The sequence below is a fragment of the Xenia sp. Carnegie-2017 genome, unplaced genomic scaffold (assembly GCF_021976095.1).
Source record: "Xenia sp. Carnegie-2017 unplaced genomic scaffold, XeniaSp_v1 HiC_scaffold_6, whole genome shotgun sequence".
Taxonomy (NCBI): domain Eukaryota; kingdom Metazoa; phylum Cnidaria; class Anthozoa; order Malacalcyonacea; family Xeniidae; genus Xenia; species Xenia sp. Carnegie-2017.
The window spans coordinates 15920473-15942053 of record NW_025813526.1 but is presented as its reverse complement, the minus strand read 5'-3'; the positions used below and the strand labels follow the sequence as shown (position 1 = coordinate 15942053).

General features: G+C 32.4%; 1 protein-coding gene across 1 annotated transcript; it reads left to right on the top strand.

Moving 5' to 3' along the window:
• Positions 1–156: 156 nt before the first annotated feature.
• LOC124457877 (fibrinogen gamma chain-like) lies at positions 157–16851 on the top strand. The gene is made up of 5 exons (XM_047008043.1): positions 157–547; positions 7297–7683; positions 8586–8702; positions 15159–15536; positions 16070–16851. Exons 2-5 carry the CDS (start codon positions 7455–7457, stop codon positions 16720–16722), a joined length of 1377 nt encoding a protein of 458 aa, XP_046863999.1. The 5' UTR covers positions 157–547; positions 7297–7454; the 3' UTR covers positions 16723–16851.
• The last annotated feature ends 4730 nt before the right edge of the window (positions 16852–21581 follow it).

Here is a 21581-nt window from a genome sequence, read left to right as displayed (position 1 = left end):
TTTCTACAGTGAAAAACTCTTTCTTAAAACACATATTGTGGTCTTTCACCAAACATTATGATTCTAAAGTCTATAAAACTTAGCATTTTTTTAATCCACTCGCGTCGTTGTTATTTATAGTTTTTTTTATTGTTTATTTAGATGTTTATCCAAAGCCATATTTCATTATTATGAGCTTTGATAAAATGTACTCTGTTGATTCTATTACTGGAGATATTCATGTCAGCGCTATTAATGGATCCAGTAAGAATAAATTTGACAATGCATCAAGATATATTGACATCGAAATTGATGTAGTTGAGAATGTGCTTTACTACATTGATGACAAAGACATCAAACGGGGAAATTTTGACTTGACTAGAAACGAAATTTTTGCAAAAAATGTTTCTGTTCGTGACATTACAGTTGACTGGATTGGTCGTCGTATCTTTTACATTGACTCCACGAACATTATCTACCAAATTTGTTTGAAAACGAAAATTACAAGTTTTATGAGGCTTCAACCAGGCTTTCAATTTTCGAGCATTGCATTTGACTCAAAACATGGGTAAGGCTATACTGAATATTTTTTATTAACTGGTTAACGCAAAATTATGAAACTATGTCAGTCTATTGGAGGTTTTTCTTCAGTAAGGTAAGAGTTTTTTGTTTTTAGAAACGGCATTTTAGTTTAATAGAAAAGTTGAATTTTTGAAGTCCGTATTATGGCCTGTTATTTAAAAGTACAAGAATAGGAAAAATATTGATTTTCGAGGAAAAAAAATCTCCCTTTTTTCCGAGGGAGCGAATATTAAGTATTTTTTTTTTGTGTATAAAGAAACAAACGACAGCTTTTCAATAAAATCAAGGAGATTTGGCGAGCAAAATTTTATTGCGTGAATATGAGAAATTTCAAATCAACTGCAAGGATAAGCTCAGTTCGTGTGATTATTCAGCACACACGCAGTAGAAAGAACAAGCAGATCCTGAAATTGCAAAATCGACAGCGATATTTATGTTGAGCAACTAAAGAGCTTTGACAAAAATGTAACAACGGAGAAAACAATGTTTATAATTGATGAAGTCGTTAAATGAAATGAAACAGAGAGGTAGAAACTGCGATAAAGTATTAAATAATTACTTTACCGATGAAACTTTAGTCAAATGCTCACAGAACATTGGTTTGCCACAACCTACAAACAAAAAGTAGTCCAATTTCACTGTGCAACTTGTTGTTGTACATTTAATAAGATTACTGGGTTCGGCTGGCCACCTAAGAGCGCTTTTGTTTATAAGAAAATGCAATTTGCTTGACGCCTTCATGGTAATCATATGCTTAATAAGATATGCCCTACACAAAAGATTTCAACAGATTGGGAGCATTGTTTGTTGCTTTGCTGTGCCCTTTCATATACTTTAACCCTTTTTTAGGCAGTGTAAGAGATGTGCAACAATCTCAATACGAAATGGCAATAAAGTTTTAAAAAATTCACGAAGGTGGTGAACGAAAAATCTTCAACTTTTCGTTTTTTATTGAAGATAAAAAAACTGCAAACATTCACACGTAGTTACATCAAAAATATAAAAAAACATTTTAGTTTTCAAAAAATGTGGCAATTTAAAAAAAAATCAATATATCAAGTTTTTCAAGCCTTCTTTTTACTTGCATTGAACGGCGGAGTATATTGAAAAGTCAAGAGCTGCAAATTAAGTGTCTGCACACTACCCTTCAATAAATCCAATCACACATCCAATCAAATCACCAGAATTGAAAATCATTCCACTACCTTTAGTTCAAGCAGTGGTTCTTAGTGTTATTTGGGCAAGCGTTAGATCTGTAGTTGCTCAACTGATGATGAATCTGAAGATAACAACCAAGTTAGAGATTAAAAGAAATTGACTGAAAAGCCTGTGAAGCGAGGACTTTCTGAATATGTTATAAATATTTTACGAATTTAAAAAAAATTCCTCTTCTAACGAATCCTATGAACTCTCCATTCATGAGAGCTTTCTTATCAATAAATACAAGTCTTCACTCATCGTTCAAGAAAGTTCCATTCCACTTAACCTCTCTAAGCTTCAGTAGATTTTACTTGCCAACTTTTTTATCAAATATTCCATTTAACACAGCCTCTTAAGTCGCAATTTAACACCTTTTGTTAATACAATATCTTGTCTTAACACCTCATTATAAAATATAACTTGGGCATTAATTTTTATCATATTACAAGTAAAAATTAATTTTCACGAACACAAAAATCAAAAGAACGGTAGTATATACGAGAAAGTTTTTAAAGAGTTCGGGGAAAGGTAAAATGAACGACAAGAAGACATGGACTTTATTGTTACTCAAATGCATAATATAATTTAGAAATGTATTGGAGAATGCAAATATGATGCGATGATAATCAAAACTGCTTGTTGCACCAAACATTTTCGATAAAGTAAAGGCCATAGTGTTCAAGCAGTTTTTGCAGCTTTTCTAATCAAGAGATTCTTAAAAATACGAACATGACATGGCGATAGAATCAACATTTTCAAATGATACCAATAGCGCTAGCTCCAGTGTCAATCTTTTTCTGATTTTTCAGAAAAACAATAAAAAAATTTAACAAATAAAAAGAAAAAGTTAAGATTGTTGTAAAAAATCGTTTGTCCAAACAATTTGGAAAAAAGTATCAACAAAAGACAATGTTTGTGAAGCTATAGCTCTTTTAAAGACATTTATAGACAATGATCCATCCAAAGAGCTGCTACTTTTCATGCAATATGAAACTGAAAAATTAAGAAAGCTTGAAATTAAAATGACAAAGCTTTCTCAACTTTATATCTACATTAAATGGTGCATATCATTTACCAACACCAAATTTTCAATTCGAACAAAATTTCCACCCATCAGCTAATTTTTAGCATTATCAATTACCAACACAATTCATTCGGCAGCCACTCCAAACTACAGCATTACTCATTCCGACCATAATCTCAGACAATACCAATCTTATAATTATGTGAATAAAAATAACATATTACATTTATTATGCTCTGAATCACATGCAATGTTTGATTACTTCATATATTTTAGTTCGGTTTTTAAAAGAGAGATTTCAAACGATAAAGATGATCTTTTCTTGTTAGTTACAATAGCTTTATGTTGCTATATTATCAAATTTCATGAATATGTTACATTGAACAGTCTATATATGAAGGTAGTTCTGAATACTTTGACAACATCTTTGTCTAAATTAAAAAAAAATTCTATCTTTCCTTTCTTGCATGTATTAGCCTGTTTATTGTTTATGTATCTCAGTACCAGTGGCGTGGTGGCATAGTTTTTACTGCGGGGGCCAACACAAATTTTGCGCACCTTTCACCTTTTCTTATAGCTATTTTCAAGTATTTTAGTTATTTTTATTTTTTAAAACACCAACATGAATTTTCATAAAAACAAAGTAACTTAAAAACCAAGTTTCATTAAGCAATTATATGTCTGTTACGTTTTTGTTTTCATAGAAAAATATATTTATATTAATGCCTTCGCAAGCGTTGGGGAGGTTTTCCCTAGTAAAGTTATGATTCTATCTTTGTCGATAGAAAGGAGAGTTTCCCTTTCAACCTTCATTAAAAGCAATGATTCCAGGCGTTCCTGTACCATCGTAGATCGAATCCTCGATTTTACTCTCTTCAGTGAAGAAAAAGAACGTTCAGCAGTTTCTGAGCTAATGGGTATGGCCACTGCAATTGAATAAACTTTGCATAATGTTGGGTATGCGTCGACTAAATGGTACTTTGGAAAACAAAGCAGCTTCAAGGCATCTAAGAATGACGGAGTTTTAGCCTTCTCGGTAATTGACGCATTATTCGAATGCTTACTTATGTCAGTATCAGAATGATTTTCATCATCACCATCACCATCATCAATAGTTTCAAAGTTCTGCTCATTATGATCATGGTCACTTTGAGTTGTAAACTGAGAACAGGGAAATTTTTTAAATGTTTCTGCAAAGCTTAACAGTTCAGTAGCGCATCTTTGGGAATCTATCTTATATACATCACAAAAGGCTTTCACTGCAGATTGAAGATCGTGAGATGTCTTGTACTTGCTCGAGAGCTCGTCAAGTTGATTGGGTGCGAATAAAGCAAATGATTTCATTAGTGGTCGATTCTTTATTGAAGATTGAATGGAATCTAGCACTTTATAAAATGAGTCTCGCCTCCATTGTGCTTTTGGTGAATCTGCCAAATCATCTCTGGCTTGTTCTTCGTCCATTGGTCGTCGACGACGAGGTCGTGTAGACCTCCATTCGACATCTAACGCAAAAGAATCGGACATTTCAATGATTTTTTCTGGTTTGTCACATATGATCTGAATTCTAGAAATTGAGCTATCAACCATATCCATTGCTTTTCCAAAGTCAGCATTTACGCTTTGCAGATATCGATTGAAAGGTCCAGTAATTCCAAAAATTTCTTGGAAAAGACAGGCAGTCGCAACAAATTGCTTTGTCTGAAAAGCTGCTTGCAATCCATTTGCTGTTAATCGCTGACTTTCAGTGAACGATCTTTCCTCAGCTACTTTTTGGAGCACTCGCATTATGCACTCGAATCTCAAAAGAAATATGTTTGGACAAAATTCTCTTGCATTCTATCGAACTGTATTAAGACGTTTAATCGAAAAAAATTTGAGGTTTTCATTCTTTTGAACCAATTGAAACAATTCGTGTACTTTATGAGAATTATTAAAGAGAACGTGCAGTTTTTCGAGAGAGTCAAAAAGAGTAATGACATCAATAGCAACACAAGCTGAATCGGACAAGACGAGATTTAGCGTATGCGCATAGCAGTGAACAAATATGATGTGGTTTCCGATTTTCTCTTTTACAATTGCCTGCGAACCATTATAACATCCGCTCATAGTAGATGCTCCGTCATACGTTTGGGCAACAAGTTTTTCAAATGAAACTCCATGCAATTGTAATATATTGCAATTGTAATATATTGTTGTAATAGCAGTGTATAGGTCATGTGCAGTTGTTCCAATTGCTTTTTGGCATGACAAAACGTGTTCAGAACACTCGCCAGTTTCATTAACAAGCCTTACGCATATACTCAATTGCTCTGTATGAGTTATATCGGTGTTGTATCAGCAATCAATGCCCATGCTTTGCAGTTGCATATTTTTTGTACAATTGCAGAAGATATTTCTTTACCAATGATATTGATTAACTTATTTTGAATATCGTTGCTCAAAAACGTTAGCCATGAGCCACGTCCTTTGATTCCTTTTTCATCAGTTTTACCACCATCCTTTGTCGATTGCTTCACTTGGTGATCACAAACTTTCTCAAGATGCTCATTGATTGGTTGATGGTACTCTGAAATAAATTTAAGCGTTTCCAAAAAGTTTCCTGTATTAACATAGAAATTTGTCAGTGATTCACAGTGACCCCTAAAGGAAAGCCCTTGTCTTTCAAGAAACATAATAACATCTATCACACGTTTCAAAACTGTTTTGTTTAAAACAACTTCCTTTTTACGTCTTTCAGACTCGATTTTCCCCTGGTGATGAAACTGATCCGATATTGAGTTTTCTTGAAGGAAAAGAGCTTCTGCAACTTTTGCGTTTAGATGAGAATTGCATTTTTCATGCTCCAGAATTCTAATATACTGCTTTTTCCATTTGGAGAAACCAATGTTTGCAAAAGCTTTTCCTTGATTTGACCGAATATTTTCTCCCCAAGACGTTACATCTGTAAACAGAATGCATGGTATGCAAAACAAGCTGTCTTCACTTAGTGAATAGGAAATCCATTTTCGTCTTGTTCCATCATCGTGGAAAAAAACCTGCTGGGAGCAATAGCGAGTGTGATCTCTTTGTACTATCCTCCTTTGTTTCAAAATAAACTGGGATGGTTGGCATGGATTCATTTTAAGTAAACGCCTTTTTTCGCTAATGCTGAGATTAAGATCAACAACTGTTTCAGGACCAAACGTGTTTTCTTTCGTATCAATAGAATTATTTCAATTCAATTCATTTGCAGCAGATTCTGAGATGCCTTCGCCTTCCTTACGTTCATTTGAATTGACAAAGCTGTCAATATCATATCATTCACCAACAGAATCACTGCTTTTGATTCATTTGAAAGTATGCTCATGTTGATCGTTTACATCTGTCGACTCAGATTTTTCTCGCGCATGCACTTTTTTAAGGTCTTCACTGATGTTCGGCGTTTCACTGAGTTTTAATTCTAACTCCTCTGTTGTTTGTGACAAAATGCATGGTGGGTCATTTTGTATAGGTTTAAAGTAATCAAGCAAAACTCCCCCAAGTTTTGAAAATTCTTCTTGTCTAGCTTTCTTTAATCTTCGATACTCAGCACCCGACTTTTTTCTCTTTGTAGTGTTGAAAGAATTAGACATTGCAGTTAGTCTTTAACATTGCACCATGATCCATGATGTACATTAAATAATATTAAAATAGACTTCCCAACACAAGTGGAATTATCAAATGAAATGTTTGTTGTGTGAATTACATCGGTATTATATCTGTTCAAAATGAGAGTTTTGCATTTTGAGACATTAATTTAATTGGTCTTCAAATGTTGTTGTTTAAAAAATATCTTAATTTCAATTAAATATATGCTGTAATGCACATTCGATAACTGCGGATAAATGAATCTTGAACATTTACGAAGAAGCTTTAAGTGATTTAAAAAAGTTTTACCGTATAATAACTTGCTTTACTACTGAAAATGACAAATGAATCGTCGTAATGATGAAAATGTAAATAACACAATACAAACAATGCAGTACATGCTGCGGTATCATTAAGGGCTGTTATCATTTGTTGGCGATGTTAAATTCAATAGAAATCAACAGGGCAAAGCTGAATATATGAATATTCACCCCAATTAGACTTCTAGTTTCTCCCCTGCATGTATGTTGTCTACCGTCATCGTGACAAATCATGCAGGCGTTGTGGCCACAAACGAAACATCTAATTATAGAATGTTCGTCAATATCTTATTCTTTAATCGACCCCCTTACAAGGTTTCATTTTGGTCTGTCTACTTTTTCCCTAGTTCCCTAAAGTTAACTTCATTCACTGAATATATAACTGCGAAAATAACTGTTACTGTTTCAAATGCGTTCTTAATTTTTTATATCCCATTTTTAAAACTTGATGACTCGTATTCCATTCAGCGCCCCCCAAAATCAACAGCTAGGGGGCCCTGGCCCTGCCACCTCCCCCCCCTGCCCCACACCACTGCTCAGTACGTATAGAGAAAACTAATGTACAAAACAAATATTTTTATTAAGGTATCTATTCTTGGCAGAAAGTACAGAAGTTTTCTTATGGTTATGGAACATGACTGCAAATAAACATCATATTCTTTCAGTTTCACTTCAGTCAATAGCACATGACCTAACGCTTGACATGGCTAAAGAGAAGATTTATTGGCGAGTTTCAAACGGAAATGTTTTCTTGTGATTACTACTCCCACAATGTAATTGATTTTGGAACTTCAGGACGTCCCATGGCAGTATTTGGGGATTTCATTTATATCATGACTAGTGTCGGACAAAGTGTCGTTAGTGTCCATAACACAACAGATCAACGAACGAGACGTAAATTTTCTCTTCCTGTAAACAATGGTTATCTTGATTTGGCTGTAGCTATACACAGTATCACTCCTGACTCAAACGGTAGTTAAATATTTACTTTTTGACATAATAATCTAAGACTTGCAAAAACTCCCACGCTAATGTTCATAAAATAGGAAGACGTTAAAAAGTTCAAATGTACATTGCCTTAGTAAACGGTTGTTCTTCCTTCCAAAATTATAGAAAATTACGTTATAAAATTATAAAAAAACATTAAGTTCAAAGTGCAAAGTGTCTAATTTGGACGTTTTTGCCGTTTGTCTATTCTTGCCAAACTTCTTGGGTGTTAAATTTAAGTCTTTATTGTTTCTTACATCATTTCAATAATCACTCTGGCTTGTAATCAGTCCTAAATAAGAAAAAAATTCATGAATATAGGTTGAAAGACAAAAACATCCAATTTGAGTATGTTGTGCAGTGAGCTTAATATTATCAAATTTTCTAAAGTTTTAGTACATTGCAAAACAGAGTTCAAACTTTTAAATCTTTAATTAAACTAGATTTGAAACTTTTCATTTTCTTTGTGCATACAATTCAAATTGAGACAATTACGAAGTACTCTCATGGTTTTCGAGATTAAATTTTAATTCATTTTACTTTTAAATAAACAAGACAAGGCAATGCCAAAATATATGAGCTTTGACACATTTGGCGAGAACTATTGATGAATTGATAATTTTCTGAACATTTTTCAATTATCTAACTTATTTTAGTATCCCAAAGAGCCAGCAAATTTGTTCATACTCTGTAAAGTTTCAACGTTTATTTAATTGTTTTGTTTTTACGATATTCGCGAACACCAAAGATACCAACATTACATAGCAAACTTGCTAGCTAGGTACGTCATAGTGGATACTGAGTGACAAATTGTGTTCTTTAAGGAAGAATATGTTCCGTTTAAAATCTCTGGTTGATTTTATTTTTAATGTTATTAATATTTATAGCGACAAACACTTCTCGCTTTCCTTTATGTGGACCCTACACATACTATCGTAAAATTAATGGAACATTGAACTGCACGTGTATGAAAGGATACCCAGGAGAATGTAACTCTTGCCAAGGTATGGATGTATTAGTGTCTTCTTCAAGATCTTTTAATCACGGATCATGAATAAAGAGCATCTCTGTGCAGTTTTAAAACTTTGCTCTAATGAGAAATCTGAAGAATTCTCTGTGCAGTTGCTATTGCGCAAGGAATTTGCTACATGTACATTTTACATGAAACCAAAAAAATAAGGCTCACAGCCACACATACAAGTTCATCATTATTAATAAAATCAAGCAGGAAATCAGTAATAAATTTATGAAAAGTTCAATACACTTAAAACTCCCTCAGCACACTAAATTGGAAGAATATGGTTCTCTAAATGATATAGCATATGTTAAATATTTGTAAATGTAGATCGTCCAGGTTGGTATAGTCCTGAGATGGAATGTTTTTGTTGTTGCTGACTGACGTTTCGACAACCTTAGCGGTAGTCATCTTCAGAGACATATGTTAACATCAACACATTTTGATTTTATCTATATAAGGGAGGGGGTAGGTTTAGGCTTAGGGTTAGGGCTACCACTCGTCCTGCCGTTAATAATCTAGCTATGGCCCTGCTAACCTAGATACACTATATTAAATAGTTTTGACTTTATTATGGGTTGGTTTCTTGAACTAGGAATTCTGTAAATCCAAACTATAAGAAGCATTTTGACCGACAAGTTTCCAGACCTCCTAGAATGAGCGCACTTAAAAAATATTACATAAATTTCTTAAACCAATGATATTGTAGCTTTATAAACTTATTCCAAGAATTGACAAGTATGGGTAGTGTCCAATTAATCATTAGGCTATGTAGGCTGAAGCTAACACGCCCACATTTTAAAGAATCCTGCTCTATTTAAACATAATTTTTACTCTGTCATTCTGGATGAGCTAAATGTTCAAAATTTCAATCATATTTGCTTTGTTAGACTTGCTCTTATTTTTTAAACCATTGAAAAAACATTTGAAATAAAAACATCCGAAATCATTGCAAAATGGTGAGACAGACTACAATGTTGTGTTTGCAAGATCCATTATTTAATTCTTCCGTACTAGTTTTTAAAAAGAGAGCAGTAAAATAATAAGCAGATAGCTGGTTGATCACTCTAAGACACTTACGGTCATAATGTTAATTTAGAGAAGCTATATACAGTAATATATGTCCTTTATCTAATTCTCTTATTTTCTCTATGATGATTAAAATTATACTGCTTAAAGGATTTTTACCAAGAAAAACCATTAACTGTTATCCTTTACCCTCTAATGAGCTAACCGATTTTTAGAAAGCTGTAAAAGTCACTTAAGTTTTTCCTCTTTCCATAATCGTAGATCGTATGTCACTTTTTCTAGAAGTTAATATTTTTGTGAACTTTGAAAATGAGAATAAAGATGCATATAAGATAATCCATGACGCAAGGAACATTCTCTTCAAACTTTTAAAATATAAAAATTCAAACTTTTAAATGCAGAGCTACAAACATCTGCATGTTAACTCTCAATGTGAAAGATATTGAAAAGTTATATAGGTAATAAAAATTGTCAATTATTTGCAGCTAATGATGAAATGTTAATGGCATAAAGACAAAAAATTGTGTTATCGCCAAAAATAGTTTAACATATTCAACTAATATTAAGGTGGTACCAAATTTGGCCAATCTGAAAAAATGCTAGTGTATCTTGGTTCATACTTGAAGATGTCACCGCAATAAAGAACTAAAATATAGGAAGTGGTCACTTTAATACCAAAAATAATCGAGAGTTATGTTTAGTAATAGCCTTTGCTCGAGTAAATGTGTCAAACATGAAACCTTACATGAAGCTTCCTCAAACTTATATAAATTTAAAAGACCTGCCTTTAAGCAATAATTAAAATGCCGTACTTTCTTGGCCATTCCTATTTACATAACTTCTTTGTCGGTCACTACCTACTGTTGAGCACATTAGGTCACAAAACATGAATATTCACGCATATATAAAAACATAATCCTTTTGTCGGCAGAAGACGGGATTGTTTTGCTTAATTAAAACAACCCCCATTACGCGTAACTGAAAGAATCAACGGCATTTCTTAATGATTTTAAAATTGTCCTCTGAATAAGAATCAGCACAATGGGAGATATTCAAGTGATGTTTACCTATCGCGGAGTCACATGAAACTAAATTACTTTTCTTTCAAACTGTTCTGTTTGTTGTCTTGAGGGGACCATTCCATTTCTCATTGAAGTTGGTACATGCTGTTTGATCCTATCACCTAACCTTTGAGACGCTCTACCAATATAGCGAGCATTACACTCACATTTATATTCATAAATTTCATTGCCTAAAAGTTGTGTCGGTAGAGACTTTTTTGGTGTGGGTGGTAGAATAGTTCTTTTCGAAAATATAAAGATAACATTGATCGCAAAAAACAAATTATCCATAACATTCTTAGTTTTCCTTTCAATATCATCAGAAACCTTACCCATCCATGGAAGTTTGATCAACACAGGGCACTTAGCTGGTCCAAAATGCCTGTTCTGCTCATTTTTTTTTGTGGATGAGAAAAGTTTATGAAGCATTTTTTCCGGATATCCAATTGAGAGAAACATTTTTTTCAATGAGTTGAGATCACTCTCAATGAACTCCTGCGATGACAGTCTAAGCGTTCATTATATTAAACACTTCACTAAAGAAATTTTCTCTCTGTGTGAAGAAAAACAGTCAAAGCGTGTGTACAAACCCGAACAAGATGCCTTGCTATTAATGCTTGTGAGGAATTGACCATTGCGTTTATGGACAAGAACATCCAAAAACGCTAACTGACAATTTGACTCATGTTCAAGCCTTTTGGACCAGCTATGCGCCCTGTGTTTATCAAACTTCTATGGATGGGTAAGACTTCTGATGATATTGAAAGGGAAACTAAAAATATCATTGATAATTTGTTTCTTTGCGAGCAATGTTATCTTTATATTTTTGAATAGAACTATTCTACCACCCACCCAAAAAAATCTCTAAAAAACTTTTAAGCAATGTAATTTATGAATAAATGTGAGTGTGATGCTCGCTATGCATGTAGAACGTCTCAAAGTTTAGGTGATAAGATCAAACAGCATGTACCAACTTCAATCAGAAATGGAACGGTCCCCTCAAGACAACAAACAGAACGTGTTTGTAAGAAAAGTAATTTAGTTTCATGTGACTCCGCGATAGGTAAACATCACTTGAATAACTCCCATTGTGCTGATTCTTATTTAGACGACAATTTTAGAATCATTAGAAAATGCATTTGATTCTTTCAGTTACGCATTATGGAGGATGTTTTAATTAAGCAAACCAATCCCGTCCTCTGCCGACAAAAAGATTATGTTTTTAATTTGTCTTTGTTTTGAGCGTCATCTCCCCTTTTGGAGATGACGTACACTCTTTCTTGGTATTAAAAATATCGATAGATTGTAAGTTTTCATTTAGTAGACGTTGACACCTGAGGATTAGTCTGCGGAAATGCATCGTGTCATTTAATTTAGAACTATTGGGTTAGTGCTCTTTATATAAAACAGTTCTTTTAAGAACTACCAACTTATAATATTGGAATATTTATATGTACATGCAACCTTGAATATTTTCGATTTGATATTTCTATAGATCGCAATATCAATACGCTTCTTTTTTTATCAGTTGTCAACTCTGTCAACCCTATTTTATGACTGCCCATAAAAAGATTAGATAAGACTAGAGAAAAAGGGCAGCCCATTGACCATATTTTTCGTGGAGGAATGTGATAATCCTTATATTATCAGTTTTGTTACGATAGTTTACATTCATTATAGCTTTTTGAAGCTGTAGGCTGTAGTTTATGAGGCTACATTGATTTTTTTTTATATTTAAAAGACTATCTCTAAATTTACATTGCAGTGTAACTTTATGTCTTGTAATGGCGTGCTGTCTATCTTAAAAATTCACTTCTAAATTCGTTTTTATTGACTGTTAAGGTTTAGCAAAAGCCATGCCTAGTGAGCATTAGAAACGTATTTCTCAATAATTAAAAGACAATTATTTTAAAAATACGATAAAGATTAACACGTTCTAAACGAAGAGTCTATGTGAACAATTTAATGTTTACTGTTTATTTTTTGCTTGTTTCAACAAGTTATGGGGCGGTGTTGTCATATGGCAATAAAATCAAATGATTGAATGGAAAACCATTGGGGAAAATTCGCAGGTTAAAGGGTTAAGACGTTATTTATATTACATAAAGAAATAAGGACTGGTCTAAATAAAAAGTTTTTTAGACTCATGAAAGTAAAATAGAGTCTAATTGTCCAAAAACTTTTTGATATTGTACTTATAAAATTTTTTTTATCAATTTTTTTTAATAATTTAAATCGTTAACTTCGCCCAAGAAGATTTTACAATTGGTCGGCTTTTATAACATGGTCAAAAATTTACCAGTTTCTCGCAGTTACTTACGTATACAAGATTTCTCGTTTGTTTCTCGATTTCTTGAAACAGTAAAATTTGTTTGATATTTGCTACCTTTTTGCCTTCCCTGATAAGTTTTCACTTTACAATGAAAACATGACGAGCACATTTAACTTAAAACAATAAAATTGCAAATGCATACAATTAAAACTACTACTATAATATGTACAGTAGAGTAGGTGGTAAAGTGCCTAATTATCATGCTTTGAGTTAGGAGTGGCGTCAGATGAGTCCATGGGGATTATAGTCTCCATGTGAGGACCTTCAGTACTCCCTCCACATGGGGAAATAGGGACAACTTGCTGGGAATAAACAAAGAAAATGAACTGAAAACTCCCAAAGTCAGTTTTTGTTCTTTTTGAGTGTCTGCAGTTAACATTATTCTATCCATAAATGTCTTTACTCTAGTTACCAGAGTTCGTAATCCCAAAAAGAGTTAGTTTTCTGATGTATATTTATGTTCTGATGCTGCAAATCGCAATGAGTAATTCTTTATTTCAAAACAAACTTTAAATTTTGCACTTGCTACGTCAGTACTAAATAGTCTGACGAAGCCATCAGCCAAATTGCTTGGTTCTTAAATATATTCTAAGCCTGTTACTTCAGAGCAAAATTCAAGTAGTTTTTGATGAAACTTCAATAGTGGCGGATTGGGAAGACGATTGCGGATTCATATCTTCATCATTTCATACATACAACCTTTGCTCTTTCTTTGTTTGCTATTATAATTAAAACTAGCGAACGAATAAGAATAAAGCCCGCATAGTTGTTTGGCCACAAAAATTAACCACTTGGCTAAATTGAAAGGTTTTACTGCAATGCAGTTAGGTACAATTTGGTAAAATTAATTTTAAAAATTTGGCGTCAGTTTAATGGCAAGCTTCCTTATATTACGTCAGAAGGAAAAAAAGTTTTTTTCAGTACCTTCGTAAATAGACATGATTCTCCACATTAGTTTATTGTAACTATTTTTAAACATGAAAAATTATGTTTATACAGTCATATTCTAAATAAAATATTTATATAACTTGTTATTAAAGTTAAAAATTAAAAAAGCATACAAATAAAGTGTTATAATACTAAATTTTATAACATCTATACCACTAAGCGGCTATGATGAAAACCAACAACAAATCGTATCCCCCCCATCTAAAACAAATTAGTACTAATTTCTTTTATTACTAGCATTAAATGTACATAAAACAAACATTATTTTGCAAGAGAAAATTTTCACCCTTAATTCTGAAGTTTTTACTTAAAGGGTTAATTAACTACAAAGTCTTATAATGATTTCTGTAAATGTCGACACGATCACTGAATTTTTGTTACATTTAAGTATGTGTAACAGCAATTCAAAAAAATTTTGAAACCAGGTCTTACAGTTAATTATTTGCTTTTTCTTTAACTGCACATAAGATCATTTTTGAAACACCAAATGATTTACATTATTGTTTAAAACATTACAATAATTGCAAAACATCCACAAACGCTTTTTCTGCAAGCTTATCCTTAACTAAAGAAAGATTTATTAAACTCGAAACCAGTTTATTGTAATGCTTATTGGCTTAATTGACAAAAAAGTAAATTGCAACTAAAGATCAGCAGAAATATGGTCTTTAAAAAATGAAAACCTTGTTTTGAAAGCCAAAAGTCGTTCACTTAACCTTACATAACGTAAGACTTAACGAGCATTCATAAAATTTCAAAAATTTAGAGTTATTCTATTCAAAAGCCTCAAACGTCATAAAATATCTTGCAAGCTTCAACGAACAAAAATCCTCTGAAAAGGTTACTCTAAATGTTCTTTAAAATACAATGGTCAATTTTTAATCCAAACCAATTCTCGTTTCCCCTTAGCTTCGATATTAATTTTATGAACAGCTTTAAACTGCTAGGCAGTTGAATGAAACTCGCAATCATGTGAACAACGAAAAATTGCTTTTTTCATGTTTTGAATGCATTTAACGTGCGAAAAAGAAAACATGTCAAATTTCTTAAATTGTGAATATGTTTTTTTTCCTAGTCAAAGATTGCTCCGTGCTTTACAAGAAAGGTAAAAGAAAAAGCGGAATCTACAAGATTGATCCGGACAATCGAGGCAGTTTTAATGTATGGTGTGACATGAAGACATCTGGAGGTGGCTGGACCGTGTTTCAACGTCGTCTTGATGGTAGTGTTAATTTCTACAGAGGATGGCAAGATTACAAAAATGGCTTTGGAAATCTAACATCAGAGTTTTGGCTTGGATTAGATAAAATAAATAGACTTACTTCTAGAAAAAAGAATAGGCTTCGGATTGACATGGAAGACTTTACAGGAAACACAGCATACGCCGAATATCATATCTTTTTAGTTGCAAGTGAAGGGCAGAAATACAAGTTGGACCTTGGAACATATTCAGGTACAAAATGCTGATAGGTATCCAGTGGTCGAATGAAATTAAGGAAAAAGAAGTTTTGTGAATTTTAAACATGACCGTGGCTTCCTAAAGTATATCTTTTCTCCAGACTTTAAACTTTTTTTGTTGTTTTCAGTTTATCATTCAACACTTCAAGTTATTTTGCCTGTAATATTACGAAAAATTTCACTCATTTCTTAGTTGATCAGAAACTTTTGGATTAAAAGAAAAGGCTGAAATTTATCTCCATACCACTTCAAACGAAAGCAATATTGTCAAATGTTAATCTTTTTAAAAAACTAAAGCGCTTGCAACAGTGTTACATAAACAATTTAGATTTTTAAGATTTTACAAATCAAAATACAATTTGTTAAATTCATTCACATAATAACTAGTAAATAATACTATCAGATGATTGTCTATTTCTATCAGACATTGCAAAATGCTTTACAACTCAATGTTTTGCATAAAAAATAAACATTTTAGACTCAACTTTATCTTTATGATGACCTGAATTATTCTGTGCACATTTTTAGGAACTGCCGGTGATTCGTTCACTCCCCATAAAGGAATGGCATTTTCTACAAAAGACTCTGACAACGATAAAAAACTTGGCAATTGTGCAAGCTTGTATAAAGCCGCATGGTGGTATAAAAGTTGTCATGCTTCTAATTTAAACGGGATCTATCATCATGGTAAACACTCCTCATATGCTGATGGTATCAATTGGAATAGGTGGAAAGGCCAATACTACTCCTTAAAATCCACTTCCATGAAAATACGACCTCGTAATTTCATGGAAGATTGCTCAGAGCTTTACAAGAATTCTAAAAGAAAAAGCGGAATCTACAAGATTGATCCGGACAATCGAGGCAGTTTTAATGTATGGTGTGACATGAAGACATCTGGAGGTGGCTGGACCGTGTTTCAACGTCGTCTTGATGGTAGTGTTAATTTCTACAGAGGATGGAAAGATTACAAAAAAGGCTTTGGAAATCTAAAATCAGAGTTTTGGCTTGGATTAGATAAAATAAATAGACTTACATCTAGAAAAGACAAGAAACTTCGGATTGACATGGAAGACTTTACAGGAAACACGAGATACGCCGAATATGATTTCTTTTCTATTGCAAGTGAAAGGCTGAAATACAAGTTGGACCTTAGAACATATTCAGGTACAAAATGCTGACAGATATCCAGTAGTCTAATGAAATTAAGGAAAAAAAGTTTTGTGAATTTTAAACGTGACCGAGGCTTCCTAAAGTATATCTTTTCTCCAGACTTTAAACTTTCTTGTTGTTTTCAGTTTATCATTCAACACTTCAAGTTATTTTGCCTGCAATACTACGAAAAATTTCACTCATTTCTTAGGTGATCAGAAACTTTTGGATTAAAAGAAAAGGCTGAAATTTATCTCCATACCACTTCAAACGAAAGCAATATTGTCAAATGTTAATCTTTTTAAAAAACTAAAGCGCTTGCAACAGTGTTACATAAACAATTTAGATTTTTAAGATTTTACAAATCAAAATACAATTTGTTAAATTCACTCACATAATAACTAGTAAATAATACTATCAGATGATTGTCTATTTCTATCAGACATTGCAAAATGCTTTACAACTCAATGTTTTGCATAAAAAATAAACATTTTAGACTCAACTTTATCTTTATGATGACCTGAATTATTCTGTGCACATTTTTAGGAACTGCCGGTGATTCGTTCACTCCCCATAAAGGAATGGCATTTTCTACAAAAGACTCTGACAACGATAAAAAACTTGGCAATTGTGCAAGCTTGTATAAAGCCGCATGGTGGTATAAAAGTTGTCATGCTTCTAATTTAAACGGGATCTATCATCATGGTAAACACTCCTCATATGCTGATGGTATCAATTGGAATAGGTGGAAAGGCCAATACTACTCCTTAAAATCCACTTCCATGAAAATACGACCTCGTAATTTCATGGAAGATTGCTCAGAGCTTTACAAGAATTCTAAAAGAAAAAGCGGAATCTACAAGATTGATCCGGACAATCGAGGCAGTTTTGATGTATGGTGTGACATGAAAACATCTGGTGGTGGCTGGACCGTGTTTCAACGTCGTCTTGATGGTAGTGTTAATTTCTACAGAGGATGGCAAGATTATAAAAATGGCTTTGGAAATCTAAAATCAGAGTTTTGGCTTGGATTAGATAAAATAAATAGACTTACATCTAGAAAACACAAGAAACTTCGGATTGACATGGAAGACTTTACAGGAAACACAAGATACGCCGAATATGATTTCTTTTCTGTTGCAAGTGAAAGACAGAAATACAAGTTGGACTTTGGAACATATTCAGGTACAAAATGCTTATAGGTATCCAGTAGTCGAATGAAAGTAAGGAAAAAAGAGTTTTGTGGATTTTAAACATGACCGAGGCTTCCTAAAGTATATCTTTTCTCCAGACTTTAAACTTTTTTGTTGTTTTCAGTTTATCATTCAACACTTCAAGTTATTTTGCCTGTAATACTACGAAAAATTTCACTCATTTCTTAGGTGATCAGAAACTTTTGGATTAAAAGAAAAGGCTGAAATTTATCTCCATACCACTTCAAACGAAATCAATATTGTCAAACGTTAAACTTTTTAAAAAACTAAAGCGCCTGCAGCAGTGTTACATAAACAATTTAGATTTTTAAGATTTTACAAATCAAAATACAATTTGTTAAATTCACTTCCATAATAACTAGTAAATAATACTATCAGATGATTTTCTATTTGTATCAGACATTGCAAAATGCTTTAAAACTCAAAGTTTTACATAAGAAATATACATTTTAGACTCAACTTTATCTTTATGATGACCTGAATTATTCTGTGCACATTTTTAGGAACTGCCGGTGATTCGTTGAACTACCAACAAGGAATGGCATTTTCAACAAAAGACTCTGACAACGATAAATACCATGACCATTGTGCAATCTTGTTTAAAGGCGCATGGTGGTATAATGGGTGTCATGAGTCTAATTTAAACGGGATCTATCATCATGGTAAACACTCCTCATATGCTGATGGTATCAATTGGAATAGGTGGAAAGGCCAATACTACTCCTTAAAATCCACTTCCATGAAAATACGACCTCGTAATTTTTTACTTAAGAAGTGAGAACTTTCATTTATTTTCTTATTTTTTTCTGTATTTAAAAATTTAATGCTTGTATACAAAAAAAAACTAGAATTGACGCATGAAAAAATTCTCAGAACTTAATGATGCCTAATATATATTCCGCTTGAAAGGTTTCATTTAGAATATTAACTTTATCGTCAAATTTATAATTAATAGAGTGCCTTATCTTATAATCTTTGAATGCAAGTTAATATAGAAATTATTAGTTGTTGTATGTAGTTGTTATGATTTGTAATACCATCTGTTCAACGAAATACAAATAGTTTGTTGTCTCAGTTCTTCATTTTCTTCTACTAAATTTAACACTTGACATTTTCTGTTGTTGGGAAACAAGCATGAAAAATGCGACACTGCGTGATGTGGACGGTAAAAAGCTTGTTTTTGTATGTTTCATGCAAATACTTTAATTTTTTTACTAAACATCATAATTTACTTGGGGCAAAAATGACAAGCTGGAAGTAGCGAAGTAGTTTTAGTGGAGAATTATTGGCTGAACTTTACATCGGATTCTTAGTTAAATTCTTATCTGCAAGACCGTTATGATATTCATTGATAATGTTCTCCTTATAAAATAACTTAGCACTTACTGATTTACACTAACTTATGAGAAATTTTTATTATCTTCATAACTGTTGCTGTCTTGACCATTGCTTATTATCTTGGTTATTCTTTTTATCTTAGAAATTCTCTGGCCGTTTTAGAACTGTCTTGACAAGTCTCAATTTATTTGTGTATTTTAAACAGTGTACCATACAAGGGTTATTTGTTAAATAATTTGTCGTTGCTTACAATTTTATTAAGATGGCTTTAACTCTACATAGTACTATGTCTTTAAAAATGTGATGCAATGAGCTTCCCTAATGTTTTATACTAGAACAGAAGTAGAAATTATTTACTGATATATAAAGTAGACAGTTATTTCAAATAATGAAGACTTATGGCATTAAATGAAATGTCTTTATATTTGGATCTTAATTTATCTTTAAGAAAAGTTTTAATAGTTTACGTACTTTGATATAGTCAGTCAAAAATTGGCGCAATATTGCGCTTATTGATGAATGGATTTACAAAGGAAGATGGAAGTACCAAAATATCGAATCCTGTCATTGAATATAATCGATGATATAATCTTTGTACACAACACTCTATTTGCTTTACTTTCTCCGTCTAGACAGGCTATACAGGTCACATGCCCAGGAGTACAAGGACAGTTTGTGGAAAAAACAGAGCAAATGGTTTGGTATTATTTTATGTTGTAGTTAAATATGCGCCTTGTAGATTTTGTTACTCCAAATTTATTTTCATATTATTGTTCCTTGAAATCAACATTACAATAATTATTTATTCACAAATCACAGGAAATTCCAATTTGTAAAGGTATGAAGTAAATGTTAACTTACTATCTAAAATTTTGAGCTTAAACCAAGAAATAATTTTTTAAGGTTTTTTGAAAATGGCATTTATGTGCTGGAAAACACAAAAAAGCTCTTATTTTTAATTCCCAGGGTTTGTGTACATGTATTAGTCTAAAGCCGACTTTCTTGTAATTTTGTTTAGTTGAACAACATCGACCGTGTTTTAACCCTAACTGTTCCACTTGCTTTTTAGCTTTGTCCTTTTCGTGCAAATATACTTCAAAAGTGTTGGAATTATACAATTGTCACTATGAAAATATTTATTATTTGTAACAATTTTATTGTCCGAAGATTCATTCAATCTATACTTTTCTAATCAACCAATAAAGGGTTTTGCAAACTTTGCACACGGACAAATAAAGTGAAGTTCTCCCACTATTTCAGAGTTTTTTTTTGTATTAGCTGAGAATTAATAAGCATTATTAAGACTGTACGATTAAATACACTGGAACTGCATGCATATGTTACAAAACGTTTTGCTTATAGAAAAAAGTTATGTTTTGAAAATTTAGTTATATATGCATTTTCGAGTTATATGTCTAACGTAAGCGAATACGAAGCACCATTCTTACATTATAGTTCTATTACTACTAAGTAAGCTATTCTCAAGTACCTTCATACAAAAACAGGTTTAGTCAACTTATTTAATACCAACTCCCAGACGCGTAACTGAAATAATGAGCCACATTTTGTAATAACTTTGAAATTATGCTCGAAATATGAATTTGAACAGTGAGCTTTACTTAAAAGATGTTTTCAAATCTCTGAGCCACATAAAATCATATTTCCACTCCTACAATCACGTTTCGTTTTTTTTTTATAAAAAATGCGTTATTCTTGATAGAAGTAGGTAAATGTTGCTTTATAATTATCTTACATAGCGTGCATCACACTCACATTTGAACTGCTATGAAATTGCTTAATACTTGTGCAGGCTGAAATTTTTTTTGCAGATGGGTGGTAAAAAAACTTTTTTTTAAATGTAAAGAAAAATGGAAGGCAAAAATAAACTCTCAGCGATAGTTTTAGTTCCACCTCCAGGGAAGTTTAATGAAGGAACATATACAAGGCACTAGGTCTGTCCAGAAGGTTATCTAGTTGTTTATAGTGGATAAGAAAAGTTTCTTTAGCAAATTTTCCGGTTATCCATTTGAAACAAAAATTTTTCTCGATGAGTTAAGGTCACTTTCAATGAACTTCCTCGAGAAGTTCGTCTCTTTTTTACTTATTGAAGCAAAGCTGGTAATCAGTTGAACTATAAACAACATATTAATTGATTGACCACTTATTATTGTTTAAAAAATTGTTCCTCTGCAGCATTGCATCAACTCTGTTCAGAAATATTGTCAAACTTTATTTTGTAGCTATTCTACTCCAGACTATTTTGGTCTTTTCAATGACTCTTTGTATAAGAATATATCATATTTATTCTTTTGCAATGTGCGTATGTTATTTTGGTA

Coding starts and splice junctions, on each gene's coding strand:
- LOC124457877 (XM_047008043.1), top strand. CDS start 7,455: ATGTTTTCTTGTGATTACTACTCCCACAATGTAATTGATTTTGGAACT. Junction 7,684..8,585: donor TATCACTCCTGACTCAAACG/GTAGTTAAATAT, acceptor TAATATTTATAG/CGACAAACACTTCTCGCTTT. Junction 15,537..16,069: donor GGACCTTGGAACATATTCAG/GTACAAAATGCT, acceptor GCACATTTTTAG/GAACTGCCGGTGATTCGTTC.